General features: G+C 51.2%; 1 protein-coding gene across 7 annotated transcripts in view; it reads left to right on the top strand.

Annotated features, from left to right (window-relative positions):
- The window catches only part of SCN4A (sodium voltage-gated channel alpha subunit 4), a 179,859-nt gene that overhangs the window by 128,726 nt on the left and 29,041 nt on the right, over nt 1–22,092 (top strand). For all 7 annotated transcript variants that reach the window (XM_075581615.1, XM_075581613.1, XM_075581618.1 and 4 more), the window contains exons 15-20: nt 1,031–1,387; nt 9,868–10,314; nt 12,154–12,277; nt 14,831–14,985; nt 17,005–17,178; nt 21,190–21,312. In XM_075581615.1, coding sequence (XP_075437730.1) covers nt 1,031–1,387; nt 9,868–10,314; nt 12,154–12,277; nt 14,831–14,985; nt 17,005–17,178; nt 21,190–21,312 — 1,380 coding nt within the window. The remainder of the gene's footprint in view (nt 1–1,030; nt 1,388–9,867; nt 10,315–12,153; nt 12,278–14,830; nt 14,986–17,004; nt 17,179–21,189; nt 21,313–22,092) is intronic.

The raw sequence follows: 22,092 nt of genomic DNA, 5'->3' as shown, positions 1-22,092 counted from the left end.
GCTGATTCCCAGATCCGCCGCCCCCTAGTCTCTTACATGTGGCGGCCGCCCCGCCTTCTTCTGAATCGCAGCGTCGAATGACGCTGCGGACGTCACCGTGGTAACGCAAAGTTGTGTTTTATTGTTTTTTGGTTATTGTTTGCTGTAAAGCAGGGTTGGCCAATTCCAGTCCTCGAGGGCCTCTAACAGGATATCCCTGCTTCAGCATAGTTGGGGTTTTAGGGTAAGGGGTTTTTAGGGTAACGGGTTTTAGGGTAAGGGGTTTTAGGGCAAGGGGTTTTAGGGTAAGGGGTTTTAGGGTAACAGGTTTTAGGGTAAGGGTTTTTAGGGTAAATGGCTTAGAGAAAGGGGTTTTAGGGTAAGGGGTTTTAGGGTAAGGGGTTTTAGGGTAAGGGGCTTAGGATAAGGGGTTTTAGGGTAAGGGGTTTTAGGGTAAGGGGTTTTAGGGTAAGGAGCTTAGGGTAAGGGGTTTTAGGGTAATTGTTTTTAGGGTAAATGGCTTAGAGAAAGGGGTTTTAGAGAAAGGGGTTTTAGGGTGTGGGGTAAGGGGTTTTAGGGTACAGTGTTAAGTTTTTTTGGGTAGGGGTTAACGTTGGCATTAGTGGTTAAGCTTATGGGTTTTTAGGGTAAGGGGTAAGGTATGAGGCATACCTTGGCGGCGAAAAGGTCTGGCGGCGCTATGTCCCCACGGCGAGGTGACTGTCGGCTAAACGCCGGCGGTGGTTTGGTCGTGGCAAAAGGGGCCGCCAAAAGTAGCACCAAATGTCGCTGGTTCTACTATCTGAATTCAGATCCCAGATGAGATCGGTAAAATAAACAATTGTAGGGACATGCATTACAAAGTTTAGTAGTCCACTTCTGCAGTCAATGGGTTCTTCATATTCACTGATGTTCTCTGGTGACCATGTTTACACATATTTTAGATTAAACTCCCTTGTGCTCTATGCTGAAGGGTCAGTGTGTTGACCAGCCATGGTCTAACATCTCCTCATTAATCGCTCTTTCCTCCTCCCCCCCCCCCCCCCCACAGCTCAGGGTGTTCAAGTTGGCCAAATCCTGGCCCACCCTCAACATGCTCATCAAAATCATCGGCAACTCCGTGGGGGCCCTGGGCAACCTCACCCTGGTCCTGGCCATCATCGTCTTCATCTTCGCCGTGGTGGGGATGCAGCTGTTCGGGAAGAGCTACAAGGAGTGCGTGTGCAAGATCGCGGCCGACTGCGAGCTGCCACGGTGGCACATGCATGACTTCTTTCACTCCTTCCTGATCGTCTTCCGCATCCTGTGCGGGGAGTGGATCGAGACCATGTGGGACTGCATGGAGGTAGCCGGCGAACCGATGTGCCTCATCGTGTTCATGATGGTCATGGTGATCGGGAACCTGGTGGTAAGTTAAGTCACTTTTGTATCTCGTTTCTGAGGTCACCGAGCCTTCTCGAGACCCCTCTGTTGCAGAAGCCCGAGATACCGTATGTAACAGGCCTCTCCGGCGTTTGTGGCCAATCGGCTTCATTTCTTGTTCATTCCCATGTCCTATCTTCCTGCCCTTTCCAAAGCTGTTTTGAGCTGAGAAATCTGATGCTTTGTTCGGGAGACTCAAGCCTTTGACGGTATGGAGTGTCCGGGAGGATAAAATGGAGCTCTCCTTCGAGCCCTGTGCAGTCTACAGGTTACCATCAGAAACCAGAGATGAAGAAAAACACGTTTTGTAACACTAGAACAACCTTTTGTTTTTGAAGAGTAGGAGGACACAACATTAAGATTACATGAGCTAAGCTCACAAAGGATTCTGGGTAGGATTGTTGCTTTAAACGCATGGAAATGGTTTTAATTCTCCATGAGGAACTTTGAGGTTCGGCCGTATCATCCTCATTCTGACCTGGTGGGAGAAGTAAGCAAGCGTGGAGGTCTCTGCCAAATGTTCCTATATCTTTTATAGCCATACCATGGGGGAACCTCACAGCTTCGATCTTCTGGTGCAAAATTCTGCTTGGACTTCGAGGCCACACTGGGTGCAGTAATAGGATCCACCCCCCCTTCCCGATAATATTATGGACATATACTACATTTTCTCCAAGAGCTGCGAGTTTGGAAGTGCCAAATATTTAACATCTACTTCCATACAGAGAATGCCATGACACCTATACCTTGACCCTTGGGGGAGGAGAGGGCATCCTGGAACTCCTCCCCCCCCCCCCCGCACAACCATCACTATTAATAAAATACACACATGGATGGGAGCCGGGGGATCGCGTGAGGCCTCTAGAACCTACACTTACCTTGCTTCAGCCAGCGTCTGGAAGCGTCTCCATGGCAATGTGGCGTCATTTGACGCCGCGGAGTCATGGGACGTGACATCACATGACCCCGCTTGTCATTTGACGCCACACTGAGGGAAGAGGGGGGCGCGAGCACTGGGGGACAAGAGACAGGGGGGTGCAGGAGCAAAAGTTTGCGCACCCCTAAATTAGCGCGAGGGATGCCCCCGGCTTGTAAGAATTTCCCAAGTAGCCGCTCAAACCACTTGGCCCTCAGACAACACCACCATTGGACGATCACTTCCATACCGACCGCCCCAAGCCAAGTATGACCCTGCCTTCCCCGAATTAGTACTGGAGGTACCTTGGACCTCCACCCCAAGGAGCCAACTTTCTTCCCCCCCCCCGGGGTCCCTTTCCTCCATTAACCCCTTCCCAACAAGCTGGAACACAAAGCAACACCGTTAAAACACAATAATTACAAATCCCAACATCAACATCCTAAACAAGGAGGAAGGGACATCTTACAGGTACGGAAACCAAGTAGGATGGACCAGTTGGAGAGACATTATTTACCAACGGGGGAGTGACAAAGGTTCATCCGTGCGTTAAAATGGCGTTTTCTCACTCCCCCTCCCCCCGCCTCCTCCAGAGCAGTACCAGCCTATGTACGCTGGCTAAGTGGAAGCTATTAGCACAGTACTATTGCTGGCACTGCTGACATTTCCTCCCGACATTCCTCTGAAGTTATAATAGGAAGTGAAGAGGAAGCAACTCAAGTAACAAAGAGATCCGGTCTGTTTAAAAAATAGAAGAGAATTAAACTTGACGGACCACTAGACATGTATTTAAAGGGTCTATTAACGTCTCCGGCCGCCAGCAATGCAAAGCAGCGTGCGTGTGTGTCCTTGAGCGTCAGATGAGACTCTCCTCGAATGTGCTCTTGGCACGGAGCGGTACGAACGTGGACAGCTGCGAGTCAGGGCCAGTTTTGAGAGTCTTTTACTACGAAACATGCCAGGAAGGGGTGGGGGGGGGGGGGGTGTGTGTAGGAAAGAGATGGGGGGGGGGGGTTGGGTGAGATTACATCGGCAGAACCGATGATAACGATTCCTCATTTTTATGTGGGCAATCCATGGCTGTCTGAGTGGGGTGTGTATGTGAAACGCTGACCGGCGCGAGACGGAGAGGAGTAGATTGCAAAACGCGTGGGGCATTGGATGTGCGGCAGGGATACGGACGGAAATGGTCTTTTAGCTGCCGCCCTTTCTGCCCCGATATAGGACACTTAGAGTTGTGATTAGGGGTTTAAGGTTGTTAGGGTGAGCAGTTACGGTTAGGGTTTTTGGGGTCGTGGGTTAAGGTGGTCAGGGTAAGGGCTTAAGGTTATGGATTTTAGGGGGGAGGGTTATGGTTAGGGTGTTTAGGGTAATGGGTGAAAGTTTTTAGGGTCAGGGGTTAAGGTTAGGGATTTTAGTGTAACGGGATACATTATCTGTGATGGCGAAAGTCCCAAACGTCCCGGCTGTGACTGGGCGTGGCTACACCGCCGCAGATAATTTTACAGGACGCAGGTGTAGCCAAATAAAAGCTGCGGCTTCCTGTGGGGGACGGGGGGGGGGGTTCGGGGTGTTCCGTCCTTCCCAATTGTGACCCCCCCCTCGCCAAGACATTTCCCGGATTAAGCCGCGGTCAGGATCCCGCGAGTTCTCTCTACGTAAGTGTAAACCCGATTTGTTTGGGAGGTGGAAGATGTTGTATTTCGTAGAGACCGACTCCCCCCCAAAAATATCGCAGGGATGTCACCGCGCCGCCACACGGGTCCGCCTAGGGAAGTCAAGAAATAAACGCGGCAGAAACCCGTGGCAGAAAAAGTCTCCGCCGATTGAGTTTATACAGACAAACCGTGGCTATTGGGGCTCTGTGAAAGGTGTAGAGCAAGGGGTGGCCAACCCCAGTCCTCAAGGGCCACACGCAATGTTTTCAGGATATGCCTGCTTCAGCACAGGTGGCTCAATCAGTGGCTCAATCAGCTGTCTCTCCATCTGCAGCCGTCTCTCTGTCTGCAGCCGTCTCTCTGTCTGCAGCTGTCACTCTGTCTGCAGCAGTCACTCTGTCTGCAGCCGTCTCTGTCTGTCTGCAGCCATCTCTCTGTCTGCAGCCGTCTCTCTCTGTCTGCAGCCGTCTCTCTCTGTCTGCAGCCGTCTCTCTCTGTCTGCAGCCGTCTCTGTCTGTCTGCAGCCGTCTCTCTCTGTCTGCAGCCGTCTCTCTCTGTCTGCATCCGTCTCTCTCCCGTCTGCAGCCGTCTCTCTCTCTGTCTGCAGCCGTCTCTCCCTCTGTCTGCAGCCGTCTCTCTCTCCGTCTGCAGCCGTCTCTCTCTCTCCGTCTGCATCCGTCTCTCCCTCTGTCTGCAGCCGTCTCTCTCTCTGTCTGCAGCCGTCTCCCGTCTCTGTCTGTCTGCAGCCGTCTCTCTCTGTCTGCAGCCGTCTCACTCTCCGTCTGCAGCCGTCTCTCTCTCTGTCTGCAGCCGTCTCTCTCTCTGTCTGCAGCCGTCTCTCTCTCTGTCTGCAGCCGTCTCTCTCTCTGTCTGCAGCCGTCTCTCTCTCTGTCTGCAGCCGTCTCTCTCTGTCTGCAGCCATCTCTCTGTCTGCAGCCGTCTCTCTCTGTCTGCAGCCGTCTCTCTCTGTCTGCAGCCGTCTCTCTCTCTGTCTGCAGCCGTCTCTCTCTGTCTGCAGCCATCTCTCTGTCTGCAGCCGTCTCTCTCTGTCTGCAGCCGTCTCTCTCTGTCTGCAGCCGTCTCTCTCTGTCTGCAGCCGTCTCTCTCTGTCTGCAGCCGTCTCTCTCTGTCTGCAGCCGTCTCTCTCTGTCTGCAGCCGTCTCTGTCTGTCTGCAGCCGTCTCTCTCTGTCTGCAGCCGTCTCACTCTCCGTCTGCAGCCGTCTCTCTCTCCGTCTGCAGCCGTCTCTCTCTCTGTCTGCAGCCGTCTCTCTCTCTGTCTGCAGCCGTCTCTCTCTCTGTCTGCAGCCGTCTCTCTCTGTCTGCAGCCATCTCTCTGTCTGCAGCCATCTCTCTGTCTGCAGCCGTCTCTCTCTGTCTGCAGCCGTCTCTCTCTGTCTGCAGCCGTCTCTCTCTGTCTGCAGCCGTCTCTCCGTCTGCAGCCGTCTCTCCGTCTGCAGCCGTCTCTCCGTCTGCAGCCGTCTCTCTGTCTGCAGCCGTCTCTCCGTCTGCAGCCGTCTCTCCGTCTGCAGCCGTCTCTCCGTCTGCAGCCGTCTCTCTCTGTCTGCAGACGTCTCTCTTTGTCTGCAGCCGTCTCTCTCTGTCTGCAGCCATCTCTCTGTCTGCAGCCGTCTCTCTCTGTCTGCAGCCATCTCTCCCTCTGTCTGCAGCCGTCTCTCTCTCCGTCTGCAGCCGTCTCTCTCTCTCCGTCTGCATCCGTCTCTCCCTCTGTCTGCAGCCGTCTCTCTCTCTGTCTGCAGCCGTCTCCCGTCTCTGTCTGTCTGCAGCCGTCTCTCTCTGTCTGCAGCCGTCTCACTCTCCGTCTGCAGCCGTCTCTCTCTCTGTCTGCAGCCGTCTCTCTCTCTGTCTGCAGCCGTCTCTCTCTCTGTCTGCAGCCGTCTCTCTCTCTGTCTGCAGCCGTCTCTCTCTCTGTCTGCAGCCGTCTCTCTCTCTGTCTGCAGCCGTCTCTCTCTGTCTGCAGCCATCTCTCTGTCTGCAGCCGTCTCTCTCTGTCTGCAGCCGTCTCTCTCTGTCTGCAGCCGTCTCTCTCTCTGTCTGCAGCCGTCTCTCTCTGTCTGCAGCCATCTCTCTGTCTGCAGCCGTCTCTCTCTGTCTGCAGCCGTCTCTCTCTGTCTGCAGCCGTCTCTCTCTGTCTGCAGCCGTCTCTCTCTGTCTGCAGCCGTCTCTCTCTGTCTGCAGCCGTCTCTCTCTGTCTGCAGCCGTCTCTGTCTGTCTGCAGCCGTCTCTCTCTGTCTGCAGCCGTCTCACTCTCCGTCTGCAGCCGTCTCTCTCTCCGTCTGCAGCCGTCTCTCTCTCTGTCTGCAGCCGTCTCTCTCTCTGTCTGCAGCCGTCTCTCTCTCTGTCTGCAGCCGTCTCTCTCTGTCTGCAGCCATCTCTCTGTCTGCAGCCATCTCTCTGTCTGCAGCCGTCTCTCTCTGTCTGCAGCCGTCTCTCTCTGTCTGCAGCCGTCTCTCTCTGTCTGCAGCCGTCTCTCCGTCTGCAGCCGTCTCTCCGTCTGCAGCCGTCTCTCCGTCTGCAGCCGTCTCTCTGTCTGCAGCCGTCTCTCCGTCTGCAGCCGTCTCTCCGTCTGCAGCCGTCTCTCCGTCTGCAGCCGTCTCTCTCTGTCTGCAGACGTCTCTCTTTGTCTGCAGCCGTCTCTCTCTGTCTGCAGCCATCTCTCTGTCTGCAGCCGTCTCTCTCTGTCTGCAGCCATCTCTCTGTCTGCAGCCGTCTCTCTCTGTCTGCAGCCGTCTCTCCGTCTGCAGCCGTCTCTCTCTCTGTCTGCAGCCGTCTCTCTGTCTGCAGCCGTCTCTCTCTGTCTGCAGCCGTCTCTCTCTGTCTGCAGCCGTCTCTCTCTGTCTGCAGCCGTCTCTCCGTCTGCAGCCGTCTCTCCGTCTGCAGCCGTCTCTCCGTCTGCAGCCGTCTCTCCGTCTGCAGCCGTCTCTCCGTCTGCAGCCGTCTCTCCGTCTGCAGCCGTCTCTCCGTCTGCAGCCGTCTCTCCGTCTGCAGCCGTCTCTCCGTCTGCAGCCGTCTCTCCGTCTGCAGCCGTCTCTCCGTCTGCAGCCGTCTCTCTGTCTGTCTGCAGCCGTCTCTCTCTGTCTGCAGCCGTCTCTCTCTGTCTGCAGCCGTCTCTCCGTCTGCAGCCGTCTCTCCGTCTGCAGCCGTCTCTCCGTCTGCAGCCGTCTCTCCGTCTGCAGCCGTCTCTCCGTCTGCAGCCGTCTCTCCGTCTGCAGCCGTCTCTCCGTCTGCAGCCGTCTCTCCGTCTGCAGCCGTCTCTCCGTCTGCAGCCGTCTCTCCGTCTGCAGCCGTCTCTCCGTCTGCAGCCGTCTCTCCGTCTGCAGCCGTCTCTCCGTCTGCAGCCGTCTCTCCGTCTGCAGCCGTCTCTCTCCGTCTGCAGCCGTCTCTCTGTCTGCAGCCGTCTCTCTGTCTGTCTGCAGCCGTCTCTCTCTGTCTGCAGCCGTCTCCCTCCGTCTGCATCCGTCTCTCTCTCTGTCTGCAGCCGTCTCTCTGTCTGCAGCCGTCTCTCTGTCTGCAGCCGTCTCTCTGTCTGCAGCCGTCTCACTGTCTGCAGCCGTCTCTCTCCGTCTGCAGCCGTCTCTCTCTGTCTGCAGCCGTCTCTCTCTGTCTGCAGCCGTCTCTCTCTGTCTGCAGCCGTCTCTCTCTGTCTGCAGCCGTCTCTCTCTGTCTGCAGCCGTCTCTCTGTCTGCAGCCATCTCTCTCTCTGTCTGCAGCCGTCTCTCTCTGTGTCTGCAGCCGTCTCTCTCTGTGTCTGCAGCCGTCTCTCTCTCTGTCTGCAGCCGTCTCTCTCTCTGTCTGCAGCCGTCTCTCTCTCTGTCTGCAGCCGTCTCTCTCTCTGTCTGCAGCCGTCTCTCTCTCTGTCTGCAGCCGTCTCTCTCTCTGTCTGCAGCCGTCTCTCTCTCTGTCTGCAGCCGTCTCTCTCTGTGTCTGCAGCCGTCTCTCTGTCTGTCTGCAGCCGTCTCTCTCTGTCTGCAGCCGTCTCTCTGTCTGTCTGCAGCCGTCTCACTCTCCGTCTGCAGCCGTTTCTCTCTCTCCGTCTGCATCCGTCTCTCTCTCCGTCTGCATCCGTCTCACTCTCCGTCTGCAACCGTCTCTCTCTCTGTCTGCAGCAATCTCTCTCTGTCTGCAGCCGTCTCTCTGTCTGCAGCCGTCTCTCCGTCTGCAGCCGTCTCTCTCTGTCTGCAGCCATCTCTCTCTGTCTGCAGCCATCTCTCTCTGTCTGCAGCCGTCTCTCTGTCTGCAGCCGTCTCTCTGTCTGCAGCCGTCTCTCTCTGTCTGCAGCCATCTCTCTCTGTCTGCAGCCATCTCTCTCTGTCTGCAGCCGTCTCTCTGTCTGCAGCCGTCTCTCTGTCTGCAGCCGTCTCTCCGTCTGCAGCCGTCTCTCCGTCTGCAGCCGTCTCCCCGTCTGCAGCCGTCTCTCCGTCTGCAGCCGTCTCTCCGTCTGCAGCCATCTCTCCGTCTGCAGCCGTCTCCCCGTCTGCAGCCGTCTCCCCGTCTGCAGCCGTCTCTCCGTCTGCAGCCGTCTCTCCGTCTGCAGCCGTCTCTCCGTCTGCAGCCGTCTCTCCGTCTGCAGCCGTCTCTCCGTCTGCAGCCGTCTCTCCGTCTGCAGCCGTCTCTCCGTCTGCCGCCGTCTCTCCGTCTGCCGCCGTCTCTCCGTCTGCCGCCGTCTCTCCGTCTGCCGCCGTCTCTCCGTCTGCCGCCGTCTCTCCGTCTGCAGCCGTCTCTCCGTCTGCAGCAGTCTCTCTGTCTGCAGCCGTCTCACTGTCTAGATGAACTAGACATAGTTTAGAGATAGATATACAGTACGGGAATATTTGTCCAAAATATAAATTCGCAGCAGAAATTGCTTGAAATCAAATCACCCAACATGGCTTAATTTAAAAATTGAATATTCGACAATTGCACACACAAAAGAAGCCCCAAAGAAAAATTTCAACAATTAAGAATATTTAAAAAATTTGTCTCTAAAAAAAAACATTATACAGCTAAACCCCGTTATAACACGATCCGTTTCAACGTGAATCCGCTTATAACGCGATGCAAGCGTGGCTCCCAATTTTCGTATTTACGAATACTTTTCTCGAAATTGGAGAGTATTCAAAAATGTTAAAAAATGAAAGGTAAACATTAAAGAAAAATTGAAAAATGGAAAGAATGTTTGAAAAATGAGAGAATATTCAAGAAATAGTCCAGACTTTTTCAAACATTGATTAAAAAAAAACCTGCGAATCGAATTTCGACACATTCGTCCATTTCTCTTTGCTCAGGTCACCGTTATCATATCTGTGGAATGGAAATAAAAGGCGCTAACTGAATACGAATAATATATTTATCATATTCTGCGAGTCAGGGTGGCTGTGTTTTAACCATTGCACGCGCGTGCTTTACATACAGTACAAATACAACCTGCCTGCACCTCTGGTACACAGCATCATCCAATATCTGAAATGTTTCCAATGCTGTAAGGAAGTTATTGCTTTTCATAGGTTACTGTTATTTTTACTGTTCTTATTGGTTTTGGTTATCTATTTTTTTTTTTTGGTTGAGCTTGAACCCAGCTGGGATATATTTAATGAGTATATTTTTTTGGATTGATCCATTAGTATTGTTTTTTTAATTAAATTTATTTTACCAAATACACACTTTTTTCTTTGTGGCCTTTCTTGGAAACCATTTAACCGCTAGAAAACAGTGGTTTTTAGGTAATTATTTTATGCTCTAGGGTTTATGTTCTTTCCAATTCTCCGTTATGGTATCTGTGTCGCTCTGCTTTTGCTGGTTTTGAACCTCTTCTGCTTCGCCACCATCTTTGTTTAGCCGCCCTGTGCTGGGCGCCAATACGATACCAGTGTCTCTTGTCTTGCTCTGTTTTGCAGGTTCTGAACCTCTTCTTAGCCTTGCTGCTGAGTTCGTTCAGCGCTGACAACCTGTCCGCCTCTGATGACGATGGAGAGATGAACAACTTGCAGATCGCCATCGGGAGGATCACCCGGGGGGTTGACTTTGTGAAGAAAACCTTCCTGTCCATCCTCCACAGGAACAGGAAGACGGGCGCCGAGGACGAGGATGTGAACAAAGACGGCTTTGCTTTGAACCACTTGGACACAGAGCAGGAGCCCAAGTCCGACTACCAATGCGTTGACGGCGTGACCGGAAAAGATCAATATCGGATGGTTGAGTTGGATCACAACGCTTTTATCAACAATCCAAACCTGAGGATAGAAGTGCCCATCGCTTCAGAAGAGTCTGATTTGGAGAATCTCGACGAGGAGGATGAGCTCAGCACAGAGTCGGAAGTGGAGGTGGTGGTGGTACACCAGAAGGTATCACTAGTATTTATTTTCCCCCTTTGCAGGTGAGACTGACATTTTTAGAAGCCCACTGTAATGGACACCGGGATATATACCAACAAATCGATTAGCCGGTGCCGCTAAGAGGGACAACACCAATAAGTAGACAACAAAAATAATCTTCATAGAGGAGAGAAATACCCTCATAAAGTAGAGTCATGAACCAAAAGGAGTTGTGTTATTTATTTATAAAATGTGTTACCAGGAAGTAATACAGTGAGAGTTACCTCTCGTTTTCATGTACACTACCGACACACTTTATTGAAGTGTGGTCGGTACCGCAAGCCGGGAAATCTCCCGGCTTGCTAGTGGCCGCCCCTCGGCGTGCCGCGCGTCATAGACGCGCGGTCACGCGTCATCGGGAGCGTGCGCCCCCTGCACGCGTGTCCAGGGGCTCCCCGAGGGAGCCCTGGTGTCCCGCGATCGCGGGACAGCGGCAGGGGATTCCGGGGGACCCGGCGGACCCGGCAGCGGTAGGGAGAGCGCCCCGATCGGAGGGCGCTCTTCCGCTGCTTCGGCGCGCGCCCGTCACACTCGGGCGCGCGCCAGGCTACTGCTGCGGCACAGAACGGGCAAATGCTCGAATAAACTGTGCCGCAGCAGTATGTCCTGGGCACAGAGTTAAGATGAGAAATAATACATGGTTACAAATACAGTTACATAAGTGAGCAGGGTTATACATTATATACAAGACATTGCATGCACAGTAAGAGATAATATTATTATAGGCGAGTGAAACAGTTACAGACCAGATTAAAATGTGAGACAGCTTTAGTTATGAAAGAACTTAGACTGGTGGCGGCTGTGAGAGTCTCCGGTAGACTGTTCCAGTTTTGGGGTGCACGGTAAGAGGAGGAGGAGCGGCTGGATACTTTACTGAACCTTGGGACCATGAACAGTCTTCTAGAGTCAGATCTCAGATGATAAGTGCTGCGTGTGGTAGGGGTGAGGAGCTTGTTCAGGTAGCTGGGTAGCTTTCCCAAAAAGTATTTGAAGGCAAGACAGGAAAGATAAACTTTGCGCTTAGACTCGAGTGATGACCTATCTAGTTCTTTGAGCATTTCGCAGTGATGTGTGTTGTAGTTGCATTGGAGAACAAAATGGCAAGTTGAATTGTAGAGGGTGTCAAGTTTGCTATGGTGGGTTTGGGGTGCCAAACCGTATACTATGTCTCCATAGTCGATAATTGGCATTAGCATCTGCTGTGCAATACGCTTTCTGACCAGCAGACTTAGGGAGGATTTGTTCCTGTAAAGTACACCTAGTTTGTATCCAAGAAGTATCAACATTTATTATAAGAAAGAAAATCCTCTAAAAGAGTAACTAAACAAACAATTACAAGTAACGACAACGCATTAAAATGAGACCTGGTAATAAAGTTTATCTATACAGTAACTAAACAAAATAATCAAATGAGATAACAGGCCATCCTGTTTCTATACTGTGACCCGGTGCTATTTTATACAAATATAATGCAGATAATTGTATACCACAATTTCTGGATATGAAAACAAAAATCTAGTGGACGCAGTTCGCTTTTACCCCTGAGATTGGGTGGGAAAGTTCTTCTGCGTTGGCACATTTGTTTGGGTCGTTCATTTTAGCGAATCTCGTTTGAACCGTTCATGGCTGGAAACGCGCGATGACCTTGTGGTCGCAGGAAGGAGGAAGCTCATTCTATCTAGGTCTCTTTGTGCATCTACTCTCATTCCTCCCTCCCCCGGTCACTAAAGGTGCTATGTCTCTATGGTGCTAGTTTTTCTCCTCGAATTCTGTCCGTTGGTCTAACGTTGCGTGTTTCTTTCCCTGTAGAGGAAGTTTGACGAGGGCTCTTCACGTTGCAGCACGGCCGATTACAAACCACCTGTCCCAGAGGAGGAGGAAGAGGCCAATGAACATAAGGAAGAAGCTGGCCCCGAGGAATGTTTTACGGAAGGTATACCCGGGCATTCTATTATTGTAGTGACCTAATATGGATACCTTCAGCACTCTCTTCTTGAACTTCTGCATGAGACAGCCCCAGTGACCCAATGCCCTGATGACCCAATGTCCCACTGACTCTCCTGAAGGTGAAGGAGGGATGAGGAGTACATTGCAAAGCCCTGTGTGTACACATACCACTTTTTCAAAGCACAGCCTGAATGTATCAGAAATTAATATAGCCGCCCACGTGGATTTCATGACATCACTGCGGTAAATAGATTGCAGAGCTGCTTAGCAAATTCGGCCCTTTGCTGGAGCAAAAAAAATATATAATGAAAAGAAACGTGTGTCGTGGCGCCCGACAGAACTGTTGTGAATTAATATGAGGCGATAATGATGCGATCAAATAAATAATAAATCAGAAGAAAACTATGAATAGTTAAAAGTGAGAAGTGTGACAGTAAAGATAATGAATGGGAAAATGGACCAATCCCGTCATGGTGAGGGTGCCACAAAAAAATGTGTTATGGTCGTAATAGGCACAATCGGTAGCACCGCCGGTTGCTGCTGAGATAGTCGAACACAGAGCCGGGTTGTGGACGCTGCTCTAGCTGTCCCCTGTGCTGCTGTCATCTCGAACCTCTCCCCTATCACTCCCATCAGAGAGTGAAGCATGGACGATCATGCGAAATGTGTGGGAGGCAGCAGCTGTGGAGTCGGCCTGGCAGAGTGGTGGCAGAGACGCAAGGTGTCCAACCAGCTTAGCAGCATCTGTCGGTGCTAGCGACGGTCCCTAGCTGAAGTATTCTCCACATATTTATGGGTGATTCTTAACCTGACCAATTTACGAGTACATACTTGGGGACAATTTAATTCAGTTATTGAGCAACGATGGGTGGGTAACCGTGTTGGTCCTTTCTTCCATGCAGTAACAAAGAAGGTGGGTGGCAATATACTTTTTATTGGACCAACAAGTAGTTGATGTGTTACAAGCTTTCGAACCCCTCAGAGTCCTTCATCAGGTTTACTCCAACCCTAAAAGGTTGGAAATCTTGTAACATATCCACTACTTGTTGGTCCAATAAAATGTATCATACCCCCCACTTCCTCTCCCTCCCTGTTACTATATTCAATTGTTGAGAGATCACCAGGCGCCCCAAGTTCAATTCATAACCCACAAAGAATGTATTAGCTTACATAACCATATCACCGTTTCCATCTCTAAGGGCCTTTATCAGGGGGGTCACCCAATCATTTTTTTAGCTGGCACAAATCGCCTTCATGGAGACAGAAGTTTGTAATGGAAGTGACGCCAGTGTTGGCAGAAGAGGCCATCGGCGCGCACATGCACAGGAGCGGCCACCATAAGTTCATGTTGCGCATGGGCAGAAGTGTCCTGCACCACTCTTGTGTGCTGCGCATGCGCAGAAGATTCAGGCGTCGATCACGCATGCGCAGAAGCTTCCGTCGCCTCTAACACATGCGCTGAAGCAGCCGGCACCACTCCAGCAAGCAGCGCATGCGCAGATTCAGCCATGGTCTCTCACGCATGCACAGAGGCACACACACGCATGCAGAGGCAGGCACACACACACACACTTAACTGTATATGCAAACACCTGACTGTAACCAGTTCCCTGCAGCAGAATTTTATTTACACACAATCAGCAATACCCAAAGACTATTTATACTGTATCATGAAATAAAGCAGATTTACAAGTGATAATGTCACAATCCAAACAGAAGCAGCTCTGACAAATGTATATGTACATTCCAATATATCGGAAAACTAAAATTAGTTTAAAGATCAGTTTTTACCACTTTAGATACATAAAGCAGATTAATATATTTTTGGGTGGAGAATGGGAACCGGTTATTCCCATTAATTGTACTTTCTCAGTTTCTATATCGCAGGGAACAGTTTTGATTTATACAATTAAAAACTAGATCTCCTCTTAGTTTTAATAATTTAATTGTTATTATACATTTTTTTTAAATAAAATATATATTTTAAAGATGTATATGTGTATATGATATAGTATTGTGTGATCTGTATTACATTAAATATTTATATATTCTTGTAATGTAAGAAAAAGACTATCGCTGGAGTAAAAAATTAATTATGCTCATTCGCTTTTTCATGACATTTTGTTTATAGGATTTACACATTAAATGTGTATTTGTTTTACTAAGGTAATTGTATATTAAAACAATGCATTTATTTACTATTAGGTTATATATATAATTACAATATAGAAAAAAAGGGGTGTGGGGGGTAGCACGTGCATTCTAAGTGAAACTTCTTTGTGTTTTGTCACTGAAATGGGATTTTGATTTTGATGTTTTTGATTGCATGAAAGACTTTTGAGCATATACTGTAATTACAATTTTAGTGACAAAACACAACAAAGTTTCACTTAACATGCGCGTACTCACCACACTCACCCTTTTTGTTTGTTTTATGCTCTTGTTGTGAACTTGACCTTTTTTGAAAGACGAGTGAAGAACGCTCAGTGGCTCGTGAGTTTTGATATTGTTGGGGGGTTTTGTTTTCTGTTTTCGAAAGCTTGCGTCGGGAGATGCCCGTTCCTTTACGTCGATGTCACAACAGACAAAGGAAAGATTTGGTGGAATGTTCGGAAAACCTGTTTCAAGATCGTGGAGCACAACTGGTTTGAAAGCTTCATTATCTTCATGATCTTACTGAGCAGCGGAGCACTGGTAAATGCAGACGGACGGTTGTTCGACCCAACTACATTGTAAACGTGACCGATTAGGTTGAAAAGAGACATGTGTCCATCGAGTTAAGCTAGATTTGTAGTTATATCTTATACTATATTAGTGAAAGCACTGTATGCCTGTCTGCATGGCCTCTGTCCCTAGGGGAAATCTCATTGGTCCCTTGGCCCGCCCGCCCCCGCACACCTCTCATTGGCCTGAGGTGGAGTGACGGGCCAAAGGACACACACCACACCACACGTGCACACACACACACACACACACTTCCTTGGCCTCACTCTCCCCCGTCAGTCGGACCGCAGCTCACCTTCCTCACCCCCCTCCCTCCCCCTCTCCCGGTGCCCCTCACTCTCTCCCCCACCTCCCCCAAACCCGCACGCTCCGCAACATCCCCAGCCGCACTATCACGTGCGCTCCCGGACGAGGGGAATCGCGGGCCGGGCCTCCTGCATTCCCCCGGCCTCCTGCACTCCCCCGGCCTCCTGCAGGCACTATCACGTGCGCTCCCGGATGGAGGGGAAGCGCGAGCCGGGCCTCCTGCATTCCCCCGGCCTCCTGCACTCCCCCGGCCTCCTGCACTCACCATCACGTGCAACGGCTCCCGGACTGAGGGGAAGCGCGGGCCGGGCCTCCTGCACTCACCCTCACGTGGCGCGGGTCTCCTACCCCAGCCTGCCACTCTTGCCCCCCCGCCAGCTTCCGAACCCACCTCCTGCCCCAGCCTGATGCCACGGGGATATCCGTGCCAGGAGGGGAACCGTCTGCCGCCAGGAAACACCACCCGGTCAAGGTAAGTCACCCACCTTCTCCCACCCACCCACTGTCACACAGTCAAAGTCACCCACCCAGTCACCCACACATCCACCCACACACCCACCCAGTCACTCACCCACTTTCCCCCAGTCACCCACTTTCCCACAGTCACCCACTTTCCCCCAGTCACCCACTTACCCCCAGTCACCCACTTTCCCCCAGTCACCCACTTTCCCCCAGTCACCCACCCACTCACCCACCCACCCACTCAGTCACCCACCCACCCAGCGACCCAAAGTCACCCACCCAGCGACCCTAAGTCAAACCAACCCAAAGTCACCCACCCACTCAGTCACCGACCCACCCACCCACTCAGTCACCGACCCACCCATCCACCCACTCAGTCATCGACCCACCCACCCACTCAGTCACGCATCCACCCACACACTCAGTCAACTGAGTCACCCACCTAGCTGTCAAGGGGGGCTTCGCCCGCCCCCCAAAATTACATCCCGGGCAACGCCGGGTATATCAGCTAGTTAGTATATATAAGGCCCAAGAAAAAACTCATATTTTGTCTCATCAGGGGAAAATAAATCCTTCTTTTGAATAGCTATCTGTGTGTAGGGTTTCTGGCTCTGCACTTCTTTAACCCAGGCTGTGCTGAAAAATCTGTGTATTAGGCCAGGCAGCAGTTTATAGGGGGTCCCATGTTAAAATGGACAAGAAGCAAAGAGTTGATGCACTGTGAGAGCTCATTTGCATGTCATTACCCAGAATCCCTGGCTGCAGTGGAAGCACTGTATGCTAAGAGATAAAGGGGAAGGGCAGGACCTTTCTGAGACATGTGAATGTGCTCACACCGTGGGGGTTTTATTTGCTGTACACTCTCTACCCCGCTCCCCCGCTTTCACCCCCCTCCCATCCCCCCATCTCTCTCGCTCTCCCCCTCTCTCCCCTTCCCCCTCTTCCCTTCTCTCTCCCCCTCTCACTCTCCCCCCTTTCTCTCTAACCCTCTCTCCCTCTTTCTCCCCCCCTATCTCACTTCCCCCTCTCCTTCTCCCCCTTTCTCTCTCCCCCTCTCTCCCTCTTTCTCTCCTTCTGTCCCCCTCTCTCTCTCCTTCCCTCCCCTCCTCTCTCATAGTTTTATTAACAGAATGAAATGGAAAGAAGACGAATTCTATCAATCCGCCTAATGAAAGAGAACTGAAGACGGTAGCTTTGCTCTCTCCTGTTTTCTCCCTCCAGGCCTTTGAGGACATATACATTGAACAGCGGCAGGTTATTAAAACCATACTGGAGTACGTGGATAAGGTGTTCACCTACGTTTTTATTTTTGAAATGCTCTTAAAGTGGACGGCCTACGGCTTCAAAATCTACTTCACCAACGCCTGGTGCTGGCTGGATTTCCTCATTGTTGACGTGAGTAGAAGGCTTGTCTTCCTCGCTGATGTCCCACGCTACTTCTCTGTATCACCCACGTTGAAGCTCGGAGATCGGACGTTGGGTGGCAGCCGTCTCGCCATGACCAAGTCTCTGCCGATGTTTGGGCGCCGAGGGAGAATTCGCCACAGCCGCTGGTCGTGTCACCAATAAGGGATGTTAATTTAAGGGGGTTGAGAGGGTAGGGTCGGTGGTGAAGGTTAGGGGTTTTATGGTAAGGGGCTGGATTTTTAGGGTAGGGGGATTAGGGCAAGGGATTCAGGCTAAGGGGTTAAGGTTTTTAGGGTAGGGGATTAGGGTAAGGGGTTTAGCGTAAAGGATTTAAGGTAAAGTGTTAGGTTTTTACGGTAGGGGATTAGGTTAAGGGGTTTTAGGTTAAGAAGTTACGTTTTTAAGGATAAACGGTTAAGGTTTTTTGGGTAAGGGGATTAGGGTAAGGAGTTTTTAAAGTAAGGGGTTTTAAGGTAAGAAGTTACATTTTTAAGGATAAAGGGTTAAGATTTTTAGGGTAGGGGATTAGGGTAAGGGGTTTTAGAGTAAGGGGTTTTAGAGTAAGGGGTTTAGGTTTTTAGGGTAAGGGTTAGGGGATTAGGGTAAGGGGTTAATGTTTTTAGGCTAGGGGATTAGGGTAAGGGGTTTTAGGGTAAGAAGTTAGGGTTTTAAGGGTAAGGGGTTATGGATTTTAAATAGGGGTTTAGGGTAAGGGGTTAATGTTTTTAGGGTTACGAGATTAGGGTAAGGGATTAATGTTTTTAGGGTAAGGGTTTTTTAAGTAAGGAGGTAAGATTTTTAGGGTAGGGGATTAGGTTAAGGGGTTTAAGGGTAAGGTGATAAGGCTTTTAGGGTAGGTGGTTTTAGGGTTAGGGGTTTTTGGCTAAGGAGATAAGGGGTTTTAGGGTAGGTGTTTAGGGTAAGAAGTTAATGTTTTAAGGGTAGCGGTTTAGTTTTTTTTAGGTAAGGGGTTAGGGTTTTCAGGGTAAATAGTTAGGGTTATTAGGGTAAGGGGTTTAGGGTAAGGGGTTTAGGGTTTTTAGGGTAGGGGTTTAGGGTAAGGGGTTAGGGTTTTTAGGGTAGGGGTGGGGGTAAGGGGTTGGGGTTTTTAGGGTAGGGGTTTAGGTAAGGGGTTTAGGGTAAGGTATTAAGGTTTTTAGGGTAGGGTTATCATTAGTATTAGGGCGTTTAAAGGGTAAGGTTGGTGGTGAGACGACCAGCGGAGAGATGTCTCTGCGGCGAGGCGAGTGGCGGCGACGTGGTCACAGCAAAATATCTGCGATCAAATGTTCTAGACCTAGCTGATCCCATTAAGGTTTGGGGGTGCGGATGTTAGGGGGTGTTACACAGCGTGGAGAGTGGTTCAGCCATACAGCTGATCCCATTAAGGTTTGGGGGTGAGGATGTTAGGGGGTGTTATATATCGTGGGGATTGGTCCAGCCGCACAGCTGGTCCCATTAAGGTTTGGGGGTGTGGATGTTAGGGGGTGTTACATAGCGTGGGGATTGGTGCAGCCGCACAGCTGATCCCATTAAGGTTTGGGGATGGGCATGTTAGGGGGTGTTACATAGCGTGGGGACTGGTCCAGCCGCACAGCTTGTCCCATTAAGGTTTGGGGGTGAGGATGTTAGGGGGTGTTACATAGCGTGGGGGCTGGTCCAGCCGCACAGCTGGTCCCATTAAGGTTTGGGGGTGCGGATGTTAGGAGGTGTTACGTAGCGTGGGGACTGGTCCAGCCGCACAGTTTGTCCCATTAAGGTTTGGGGGTGCGGATGTTAGGGGGTGTTACATAGCGTGGGGATTGGTGCAGCTGCACAGCAGGTCCCATTAAGGTTTGGGGGTGGGGATGTTAGGGGGTGTTACATAGCGTGGGGACTGGTCCACCCGCACAGCTGGTCCCATTAAGGTTTGGTGGTGCGGATGTTAGGGGGTGTTACGTAGCGTGGGGACTGGTCCACCCGCACAGCTGCTCCCATTAAGGTTTGGGGGTGCGGATGTTAGGGGGTGTTACATAGCGTGGGGATTGGTGCAGCCGCACAGCTGGTCCCATTAAGGTTTGGGGGTGTGGATGTTAGGGGGTGTTACATAGCGTGGGGATTGGTGCAGCCGCACAGCTGGTCCCATTAAGGTTTGGGGGTGAGGATGTTATGGGGTGTTACATAGCGTGGGGACTGGTCCACCCGCACAGCTGGTCCCATTAAGGTTTGGGGGTGAGGATGTTATGGGGTGTTACATAGCGTGGGGACTGGTCCACCCGCACAGCTGGTCCCATTAAGGTTTGGGGGTGAGGATGTTAGGGGGTGTTACATAGCGTGGGGACTGGTCCAGCCGCACAGCTGGTCCCATTAAGGTTTGGGGGTGAGGATGTTATGGGGTGTTACATAGCGTGGGGACTGGTCCACCCGCACAGCTGGTCCCATTAAGGTTTGGGGGTGCGGATGTTAGGGGGTGTTACGTAGCGTGGGGATTGGTGCAGCCGCACAGCTGGTCCCATTAAGGTTTGGGGGTGCGGATGTTAGGGGGTGTTACATAGCGTGAGGACTGGTGCAGCCGCACAGCTGGTCCCATTAAGGTTTGGGGGTGCGGATGTTAGGGGGTGTTACATAGCGTGGGGACTGGTCCAGCCGCACAGCTGGTCCCATTAAGGTTTGGGGGTGCGGATGTTAGGGGGTGTTACATAGCGTGGGGATTGGTGCAGCCGCACAGCTGGTCCCATTAAGGTTTGGGGGTGCGGATGTTAGGGGGTGTTACATAGCGCGTGGATTGGTGCAGCCGCACAGCTGGTCCCATTAAGGTTTGGGGGTGAGGATGTTAGGGGGTGTTACATAGCGTGGGGACTGGTCCAGCCGCACAGCTGGTCCCATTAAGGTTTGGGGGTGAGGATGTTAGGGGGTGTTACATAGTGTGGGGACTGGTCCAGCCGCACAGCTGGTCCCATTAAGGTTTGGGGGTGTGGATGTTAGGGGGTGTTACATAGCGTGGGGACTGGTGCAGCCGCACAGCTGGTACCATTAAGGTTTGGGGGTGAGGATGTTAGGGGGTGTTACATAGCAAGGGGACTGGTGCAGCCGCACAGCTGGTCCCATTAAGGTTTGGGGGTGAGGATGTTAGGGGGTGTTAGCGTGGGGATTGGTACAGCCGCACAGCTGGTCCCATTAAGGTTTGGGGGTGCGGATGTTAGGGGGTGTTACATAGCGTAGGTATTGGTGCAGCCACACAGCTGGTCCCATTAAGGTTTTGGGGTGAGGAGGTTAGGGGGTATTACATAGCGGGAGAGTGGTTCAGCCACACAGCTGGTCCCATTAAGGTTTGGGGGTGTGGATGTTAGGGGGTGTTACATAGCGTGGGGACTGGTGCAGCCGCACAGCTGGTCCCATTAAGGTTTGGGGGTGCGGAGGTTAGGGGGTATTACATAGCAGGAGAGTGGTTAAGCCACACAGCTGATCCCATTAAAGTTTGGAGGTGGGGATGTTGGGGTTTGTTACAAAGTGTAGAGTTTGGTCCTGCCGCACCGCTGGTCCCAATGGGGTTGGAGGGGAAGGGGAGTTGGATGTTAGGAGTGTGCAGATACAGTAGGCTTCCTTGAAAGGTGAGTTTTTAGGGAGTTATTAAATATCTAGAATCTGGGGGAGAGTTTGATGATGCGTGTTAGGGATTTCCAGAGGGACGGGGCAGCATGGGAGAAGTCTTGTAGGCAGGAGTTAGAGGTAATAAGGTGGCCTACAACTACCTTTGTGGATATGCGATAACCTCAGGGAAAATCAGGTCCACGATTGTTTTTGATTACAAGATGTTACGAGTCCTACCGAGTTAACCAACCTCTGTGGCTCTGGTGCCTTTTCTGGGCTTCAAAATAGCACATGGTTAACCACACGTGATATCGGAAACACTCGGTTTCTGATGCAAAAGAGGTTCTCTGAGGCCATAGTGTAGCTAAACTCGGAAGTGTTGATAACGATATCTGTTGTGCTGACTCATCTTCTTTTGACTCTGGCAAGGTATCTCTCATCAGTCTGACGGCAAACTGGCTGGGCTACTCCGAACTTGGAGCCATCAAATCACTCAGGACGTTGAGGGCCCTGAGACCATTAAGAGCTTTGTCGAGATTTGAAGGCATGAGAGTAAGTCATTAAACAGCAGCTCAATGTGACTTTTTCTGGCACGCTCTGCACCGCACAAAGAAGTCCCCTGTCTTCTCTTCCAGCGCTTTCATCCACTCTAATGTCAAAATCAGCTGTGACATGAGAGTAAAAATCCACCAACGCGTTTCGTCATCTTTTGCTTTCGGTGACTCCACTCACCTTTTAATTTTTATTTTGTGACATGAAAGTAACCAGTATTGAGGGATATTTTAACCCCCAAAATATCCCATGGATTGGCATTTTGGCAGGGTGTAACATTGTGGAATCGGGGCTGTGTTGTCGATTACAGACACTCATGAAGACAGAGGCATCAAATTAACAGCTCTTCAGAGAAGATTACTGTTCTAATGCTATGTCTGAGTCTTACTTGCATCAGTGACCTCCAGCCCTCTCCAGATCTAAAATCAGCCCAGCAGAGTTTTGTCATGGAGTCTCTCTCCAGGCTTGAGCAACTGTCCACTCAGTCCAGTCCACTCAAAGTCCACCACTCCACTCACTATTGGCACTCACTGATGTGTACTTACTGTATGCTGTGCTTGTGCTTCCAACAGCCCAGCACATTGCCTGTGAATCCTCTCACTGTCCCACAAGGGATGAAACGTTAATCCATTAACTAATGGGAAATGTGATGAAGGTTCCATTCCGTTCAACAAGTTAAGGAGAAAGCAAGACCGCTTTGAGTTCCCTAGGATGTATGTAGCTACTACGTCAGGAGTTTTGGCACCCTGGGGCCCCCATGAAATAATAGCTACGTCCCCT

This window comes from Ascaphus truei, unplaced genomic scaffold, assembly GCF_040206685.1.
Source record: "Ascaphus truei isolate aAscTru1 unplaced genomic scaffold, aAscTru1.hap1 HAP1_SCAFFOLD_145, whole genome shotgun sequence".
Lineage (NCBI taxonomy): Eukaryota > Metazoa > Chordata > Amphibia > Anura > Ascaphidae > Ascaphus > Ascaphus truei.
Note: the sequence above shows the minus strand (reverse complement) of the source record. Positions and strands in the feature narration are given on the sequence as shown.